Source organism: Fusarium coffeatum (genome assembly GCF_003316985.1).
Source record: "Fusarium coffeatum strain FIESC_28 chromosome Unknown BRIP53273_contig_199, whole genome shotgun sequence".
Lineage (NCBI taxonomy): Eukaryota > Fungi > Ascomycota > Sordariomycetes > Hypocreales > Nectriaceae > Fusarium > Fusarium coffeatum.
Genome location: NW_022157992.1, coordinates 155,970 through 164,275, shown reverse-complemented (window position 1 = coordinate 164,275; position 8,306 = coordinate 155,970). Strand labels below are relative to the sequence as shown.

Below are 8,306 nucleotides of genomic sequence, written 5' to 3'. Positions count from 1 at the left end.
GATCTTGATAGCCGACCACTGTCCCTTTCGTAGAGCGGGTGGTGATGAGGTAAAGGCCAGGTCGAGAGCGGATTTTGTGATGGTAGGTGGGTTTGTGGAAGAGTTGAGGAGGGCGGGAAATTTATTAAGCTGGAGCCTGAGGGTGAATGAAACTCGAAAACCTCAGGCCTACGCGGCCGCTGGGTAGAATAATAAATTACACTGCCACCTCTTGCCAGTGCCAGCTACTATCAGCTTTATGAAGCTAGGAGATTGGCAGTGAAGTGACACATATACTCTAAACACTCTTTAAGCATCAATGCTTGTTTCTCAAAAGCGACTGTATTTGTTCTTTTTCTGAAGGTTTGCATCCAGTTAATGTTATATACCAATTCTATTGTTCTGCTTGCTAAGACTACAGCAAGCAAGCGCCCTACTCTGTGATATCAGTACTGACAGTGACACTCTTCCAATCGTCCAAGATCTCTAGTGTCTCACTGAGCTTGTTCCGAATAAATACATCCGCATCACTGCCCAGAATAATCCTCACGGGCACATCCCTCCCCTTTCCAACACCCGTCCCTGTCAGAATATCCACAATAACCTTTGTTCCCTTCTTGACGTCGCCAGGCTGATTGTTATCCGTCTTCTCCAACGCTATGCGCGTCTTGCCCGTGGGTGTATTCTCGTCATTGTACACGTCCATGCGATTCTTGCTAGTGACCTTCACACCAGGATTGAGGAAACTCGTGCGGAAGTAGCCTGGCTCAACAACTGAAGCTAGGATGTTGAACGGTTCAAGTTCATAGCGCAGTGACTCGGCGAGGGAGGACATGCAGGCTTTCACCATGGAGTAGACAGAGTATGTAGCACCTCCTCTCCAAGAGCCGATACTGCCAAATGTAACGATTGTTCCACGACGGCCATTCTCTCCAACACTCTGCTCTCTCATACCAGGTAGGAAAGCCTTGATAGTGTTAAAGATGCCAAAGACATTGGTGTTGAAGCTATCGTACAGCTCCTGCTGTGAGATCTCTTCGGCGGCACCATCGAGGATGAATCCAGCAGCGTTGATGAGATAGTCAACACGATCATGCTTGGCGTAGACGTCTTTTGCGATGGCTTCAAGGTCTGAAATGGGAGATGTTACGTCGAAGGCGAGGGTGTGGGCTCCTGCGTCGGCAAGGTCCTGGACACGAGATGTGCTGCGCGCTGTTGCGATGACAGTGTGACCTAGTTTGAGGGCATGGAGCGCGATGTCATGACCGAAGCCTGATGATGCAGCTGTGATGAACCAGACTGGTGAAGACATGATATTGGAAATTTGGGTTGTGTTGCTGTGTGTGTGTTTGATGGTTGTTTGTCAGTGCTTCCAGGTGAAGTCTTGTTAACACAATTGATGATGAGAATGTTGATACAACTTCTCCAACCGTACATTCAGGCCTTTAAATAAATTATATTCCATGTATCACAGATCAATGACGCTGCCAACGATAGTATCTCCGACCGAAATGATGATCTTCTAACCCCGAAACCGATGAAGCATCACGACAAAAGCGGGTCTCTAAACGCCGAAATCCAATGGCATGTTAGTGTTACCACCCACGTAATCATCGGCGTTTGTACAAGCTGCCAATCAATTGAGTAGAAGTGGCGGATGGGTTGAACTCAATTGTCTTTCGGACATTGTGAGTAAGCAAGCCGAGCAAGCTGTCGCTATGTTTCGTGATTGCTGACTACTTCAATGAATTGATGCACTAAGCCAAGACACTCAGTTCAAGATCATTAATGTCGAGATGAAATGCATTATGGACAAGACATGAACTTAGTATCCTCATTGCATTAACTGTTCTCAAAGTGTCGTGATAATATCTTCCCATATCAACCCCCTCTTAAGGCGTAGGTATCGCAGAAGCAAGCAAGCTCACTCCCTTCAAGATCCGTTTCCTGACCGTTTGCGTAACAATCGCTAACCAACGCTCGCAAAACTCATGCAATCCAAATGCAAAACACAATTAATTTTGCTGTCGATACATGCTGAAGTTGTGGTGATATCCTCAGTGCTTGTAGTGGTTGTGATGTCTTCAACAGTCGTCATTTCAATTGCGGTTGACGTATCATCACAAGCAATTAAGCTCATATCACTTAAACGTTGTATTCTGATACGTAAGAGGTGCAACCTCCGAGTAAAAGGCGCACGACTGACCCCTTTCGAAGACGACGAAACGACAGCCATCTTTTTCGAGACAGTCTTCAAGACACTCAGGAACTGACCCATTTCGACCCGATTCAACGTAGTCGCTGTCAGAGTCTAACAGATATCCCTTTGCACCGCATATGACGCCTTCAGGAGCGACACTCTTTGTTTTGATGGGGGCGGTGGATGCTGTGATGGCAGTTGTGAGTATCTTGGTGCTTGTGGGAACGTATGTCTCAGTAGATATAAGCAAGGTACTGTCGCTACTCGTTAATAACCATTCTCGAATGAACCTGGAGTCCAAAATATACGTCCCACTTGTAGAAACAACATCGTTTGACGTCTCAACACCAACAGTGGCAGACCACGACGGCTTCAACGGTCCCGCTTTCGCCGTTTTGGTGGCACCGAGCACCGCAGCTGCAGCCAAGATAACCGCACGAACGAACTGACGAGACATTCTAGAGAGCAATAAATGCAGAGCAGGAGACTTAGAAATCTAGAAAGAATGTTCGACTGATAACAGCTTGGAAGAAGGCCATTTATATTACTCAGCTTGATGTTGACTTTATCTACCTCGCGATATAATATTTGACCTCGGACGTTAATCAGCATAAGCTTCCAACTCGACGGTCTTGAATGTCTTCCTGTGTTGAATATGTATTTCCAACTATACTCTATGGATATGTATTGTCGGAAGTTAAATAGATACTCTGACTTCACCCATCGAGATTCCCATTCAATCCACGCAGCCCAACTTCACAAGATTCGTCTAGGAAGTATATTCATACACTAAACTGACTACGGCCCATGGCGTCTGCGTTGCTGCGACCCTTGCCGCAGTCTCTAGGTGGCATCTTTGTGGGTGTGCATGTTCGTGAGGATACCGATATCGATGTCTTGATCTGGAACGCGAGCGCTTGAATTGATGGCGAAAGTTGGAGCGCTACCGTTCCGGATGATGAAGATGAGTTATCGAACTGGGAATTTTATATGACTTTCGCAAACTACCTAAGTTGGGGTACACTGGGCAGGATACGCATTACAGGTGGCTCACTACGAGATCGATTCGTGCAAAGACAAAATACATTATACCAAGAATCGAACATATCATCCTCATTACAAACAATCTTCTTCGATCTAAATAACACCCTTCCCCCTTCTTAATTCGTAGGCGCAGCATCATCTAGGCACAAGCATGCAGGCTGATACCACTTAAAACTTGTCTCCGAATCATCAAATCCTGGGATCTCAGACCACATCTCGCAGGCTGCGTTCTGTTTAAGCGCAGCAATCACACATCCAGATGTATGCAGACAATTCTGCATACACTCATCCAGTGTTCCGGCACTGCCTTGTCCCAACTGGCCGCTGTTCGTGGTACGGTAGCCTTGTCTCCCGCAGACTGTTCCCTCGGGAGGAGTACAGATCGAAGCTGCTGAGCTAGTGGTGGCAGCCTCGGTGGTTGTGGTGATGTCTCCAGCAGTTGTTGTGGTAGGTGTCTCGGTTTCGCTGCTGGACATGGATGATTCGATAGGTGCCCCTGAGGTTGTGGTTTGGATGTCGATGGTAGTAGTGGTGGTGGTTTCATCAGTTGTATAAGTAAACAAGGCGCTCTGGCTGTAAACATGTTATTGATCATACTCATCCTTGAAGAAAGATTGAACCCTTACGTGTCGACTGAAGAAACAACACTTCTTGACGTCTCATTAGTAGCAACACTGGTGGACGTCTCAACAGTAGACTCCGAGACAGCAGTAGTTGTACCAGAAGGCTTACACGGTCCCGCATTAGCGGTCCCAAGCACCGCAGCCAAGATCAACGAACAAACTGGCAAGACATCTTAAACAACCTATGGAGAACAACAATGAAGATGCATAGATCAGAAATACATGACTTCTTTTACATTCATCCTTTCTCCTGTTTTCTAATCTCCTTAAGCTTCGAGGATCGTGGTAGTTCTAGCCCTCCATTGGACGCTGTAGTCAATGAGGCAGTTCAACAAACGTCTGAGGCTATCTAGATAAGCGTCTTCAATAGTTTGCCGCTGGCGTGGGTTAGCTCAGGCACAAGTTAATTCCATGGTAATCACATCGTATTCTAGCAAATTACCATACGATAAGTAATCGAGAAAATTATTCATACACTAAGATGGATTAGAGAGCATCTCAGTGGCTAATATGGTGGGTGATCTTTTCGCAACTTGATAGTCAGAATGAAGGCATCGATGAGTCCAAGCTATATGTTGACTGCATTAGATCACAGCTCCTGAGATTAACATCCACTTAATTCAATATAAAAGGGGTCTCAAACGTTCAGTAAGGTGCCAATGCAAATGTTCATGTCTGAGTTATCAGCGATGCCTAGTAAAGCATCGTGCTGTAGAAGAAGATCCGGGTCAAACTTCCACTGCTGCTCAATGCAGTTCCATTGGTGTCATCCTATAAAATGATAACAACTTTCTTGATCAAAGTTTTGCCTTCTCACACACCCCTGTCTCATCGCCCTTTAAGCTCTTGGTCGTTGCAGCTATTAACTTGGATTGTCGTGCCTGAAGAAGCTCAATCGTTTGTTGTAGCCCTGGGAACACAACGCTGTAACATCCAGGCCTACAGAACACACTGCTACAGTGAGACCTCAGAGGTTGAAGCAAGCCTTCAACAATGTCAACATCAAAAACAAAAATCATATTCGTTTTCGCATCATGAATAACCAAATAAGTAATGTCTTGAAATAGATTCACTATTCGTCTCTCCAGCTTGGCATTGCCCCTCAGGAGTTATTCTCCCCGTAAAGCCAAGACGCTGTAGCCCCGCCCCCGCCACACGTCAGAGCCTCACTTCACTTCACTCCATCGCGACATCTCATCTCGTATCATCTACCTTAACATCAGCTCGCCTGTCTCAAATCCATCGCCATACTTCAGGAAATATAAAACTCTCACTCAAAATGCCGAACGACGTCGATAAGTCACTTATGGAGCGGCTGAATGCTTTGAGAGGCAAAAGCGCAAGCTCCGAGAAACCCGTGTCAACAGAGTACGCCTCACTCTCAACTTCATGTTATTCCCATATTAACACAGACGCAGAATCAAAGTCGATTTAATTGAAAGAAAGAAGTCACCAACTCGGGATGATACACTAGCCGCTCGTCTCAAGTCCCTACGGGAACGCAGCAATGAGCCAGCATCCCCAGCACCAGCACCCAAAACAGCTCAAGAATCACCAAAGCCTCAAGCACCCCAACCAGAAAAGACACCACAAAAAGACACACCAAAGCCCAGCATTGAAGAGGATGATGAATCCATTTTCCAAACAGACGATCAAACCCTAGAAGAGCTCCTAGGCGACATAGCACCAGAAGATACTTTCAGCACAGAACCAGACGACGCAGAAGTAAAAGCCCTCCTAGAACAACTCGCAGACGCAATCCCAAAGGATGAAGAAGAAACGAAAGATGACTCTGATGATTCAGATGGAGAGAAGATGGGCAAGGATGTAGATGAAGTCATCGCGCGCTTTCGCGATGAAGCAGAAGTCGAAGCCGCCCTCGCAAAAACCGAAGAATCCGATGACGGGGAAGAAACGAATACAAAAGAAGGAGATGTCACACTTCCAGAAGTTCCATCAGATCCTACCGACATCCCTTCTTCTGCGCGTGCAGGAAGTGCGGATATAGATGATATAACCGCCCGTCTCGCCGCTCTACGCGCTCCTTCACCGGATCTATCTCTCCCCTCCGTCCCAACATCCAAACCCTCCGGTAAACCAGTCAACAGATTAACTACAAAGACGAATTACACCGACGACGACGTGGAAAATTGGTGCACTGTTTGTCTCGAAGATGCTACGCTACGATGTCCCGGCTGCGACGATGACGTTTATTGTACGCGGTGCTGGTACGAGATGCATCGTGGACCACAAGCTGGTTTTGATGAAAGGAGTCACAAGGCGGTACAATTCACGAAGAACAAGAAGGAGAAGGAGAAGAAGAAAAAGGTTGCGTTGGGAGCGTAAACATTTAATTCCAGTCCTATAGCTATTGTTTCCCAAATCATGTGCTTGTAAAGACAGATACCCAAGTATACCAATTGACGCCTCCAATCATCAATGTTGCTGTGCTAAAAACAGAATACCTCATTCAATCTGAAATACTTATACTATTTATACGTGAGAATTAAGCAGCGGATTGTGATCCGTTGCCGTTGTTTGCAGAGTCATTTCCTGAGCTGACCTTGCCTCGGACGTCCTGCCAAGTCGCACCAAAGCGTCTACCAGTAGAAGCGAGAAGGCTCTCTTCCTCATCAGCCTCAGCCTCCTCGTCGATTTGAGAAAGGTTAAGCTTAGGTGTTCGGAAGAGGGCAGTGACGAAGACAACAAGGAAGACACCAAGGAAAGCGAACTGAGCCCAAAAGTCGATGAGACCGAAGAAAGGCCATGTGATGGTGATGCGGTTGAGGACCGTTGACATCACCGATGGTGTGCAAACATCCTTGGCATGCTTGTACTTGAGTGCCTCAGAGCAAGCATGAATCATGTCTTTGTGACCACTGCAGTCAGGCTGCTCTCCGGGGTGGGCAGGTTCATTGGTGCAGAAAGTCTGAGTACCATAGGTGGAGTATTGGGGTGCAACCAGCATAGCGAGTCCGTAGTTGGTGGCCAGAATGATCAAACCCAGCATGACAGTGGCAATCAGAAGAGCCTGAGGGGCTGTCCTACCCTTGCGGATCTGGAAGATGCGAACCCAGAGGAATCGAATGCCCACGGTGGCGATACCTGAGATTGAGCTGCTAAAGAAGAGGAGCACAAGGAGAGCCATTAGAATGTAGTCGATGGGGAAAGCCTTGGCGGACTTGACAAAGATGAAGTTCATGGGTTGGAAAACGTGAATCTGACCCAAGATGTAACCGCACTTTTGCTTGCAGACCGAGTTCTTAGCCTTGTCAATGCCGGTAATGAGCATGGAAACCCAGATGACAACAGACAGGAGCATAAGAAGAATTCCGCCGATAAGCTTGACAGGACGGAAGACAGCGCAGACCTTGAGCCAAGCCTGGTAGATCTTGCTACGACCTTCACCCTGAGCTTCAGCTGCGAGTCTCTCACGTCGGACAAGAGTCTGTTCCTCCCTGACCAAAGCATCCAATTCGCGCTGATCCTTTCGAGACATACCCTCCTGTCGGCCAACATTGCGCATGTCGATTTGTCGCTGGCGTTCACGGTTCTGTTCCAATTGAGATTCAGTTGTCTGGTGAAGTTGAGGAGCCGAGATTGAAGGTGCGGCCTTGATGAAAGAGATGGGGAGAAGAGCGAGACCAGCACCGGTGTAGACGACGTAGAGCAGAGTGCCAAGGGTAAGTAGAAGACCCAAAGCAAATGTCAGAGCCTTTTCGCCATGGTTCTGGGCGACGAGCTTCTTGAAGTAGTCGAGATCCCAATGAGACTGAGAGCTGTCGCCTGCTGCTGGGACAAAGAATCCTAGCAGGAAGAGAACCACGACGAAAGCAACGAAAAAGAGTGTGTACTTGGCTGCGGCGAGGAGACGGCTGGAAATAGTTCGGCCCTCCTCCTCTACCTCGATCTCATCGTACTCCTCATGCCAGAAGTAGGCAAAGGGAATAACGATCAGACAGAGGATAGCATCGAAACTGTACAAGCTGTAGTAGACGACCTTGAGGGTGTAGAGGATGCCGTCGATACGTTCGGGAGTAGCCCAGTCCTTCTTGGCACCAAGCGCTGCAGAGCTGGTGGCAGAGACAAGGGCGATATCGACGGGTAGGAGTAGAACTGTTGCGAGTAGTGAAGTCAAGCTGACGATGGCGACGATGCTGACAACGGCGGATCGTTCACGGGGAGTTTGCCATGTGAATGTGGTGATGATCGCTGCAATAAGGCAGAAAGCTACGGCGATAGCATAAGCGACCCAGATCAAACTGGTCTGGACGAGGCCTGCGTGGGCCATGATGAAGAAGACGTTGAATCAGGTCGCAGTGGATGATGATCAACGATGGAGTCGTAATGAAGCTAGCCAGGTCGCGACCGGAAGGTTTTCTAGGCAGGTCGCGGGGATTTAAAGGAGATCCCAAGTGCCAGGGTGACGTCGCTAAAGACGGACAGAAACGATCGGTGTA

General features: G+C 47.7%; 4 protein-coding genes across 4 annotated transcripts; 1 reads left to right on the top strand and 3 right to left on the bottom strand.

The window, feature by feature from the left end:
- Nucleotides 1-412: 412 nt before the first annotated feature.
- Nucleotides 413-1,291, bottom strand: FIESC28_08517 (uncharacterized protein; the record flags this gene model as incomplete). Its single annotated transcript, XM_031162655.1, has 1 exon — nucleotides 413-1,291. The coding sequence occupies one exon, from the start codon at nucleotides 1,289-1,291 to the stop codon at nucleotides 413-415; it is 879 nt and encodes a 292-aa protein (XP_031013347.1).
- A 2,048-nt stretch (nucleotides 1,292-3,339) lies between these two features.
- On the bottom strand, nucleotides 3,340-3,699 carry FIESC28_08516 (uncharacterized protein; the record flags this gene model as incomplete). Its single annotated transcript, XM_031162654.1, has 2 exons — nucleotides 3,340-3,446; nucleotides 3,507-3,699. The coding sequence occupies 2 exons, from the start codon at nucleotides 3,697-3,699 to the stop codon at nucleotides 3,340-3,342; spliced, it is 300 nt and encodes a 99-aa protein (XP_031013346.1).
- Nucleotides 3,700-5,125: 1,426 nt separating this feature from the next.
- On the top strand, nucleotides 5,126-6,192 carry FIESC28_08515 (uncharacterized protein; the record flags this gene model as incomplete). Its single annotated transcript, XM_031162653.1, has 2 exons — nucleotides 5,126-5,214; nucleotides 5,265-6,192. The coding sequence occupies 2 exons, from the start codon at nucleotides 5,126-5,128 to the stop codon at nucleotides 6,190-6,192; spliced, it is 1,017 nt and encodes a 338-aa protein (XP_031013345.1).
- Nucleotides 6,193-6,352: 160 nt separating this feature from the next.
- On the bottom strand, nucleotides 6,353-8,137 carry FIESC28_08514 (uncharacterized protein; the record flags this gene model as incomplete). Its single annotated transcript, XM_031162652.1, has 1 exon — nucleotides 6,353-8,137. The coding sequence occupies one exon, from the start codon at nucleotides 8,135-8,137 to the stop codon at nucleotides 6,353-6,355; it is 1,785 nt and encodes a 594-aa protein (XP_031013344.1).
- Nucleotides 8,138-8,306: the final 169 nt, after the last annotated feature.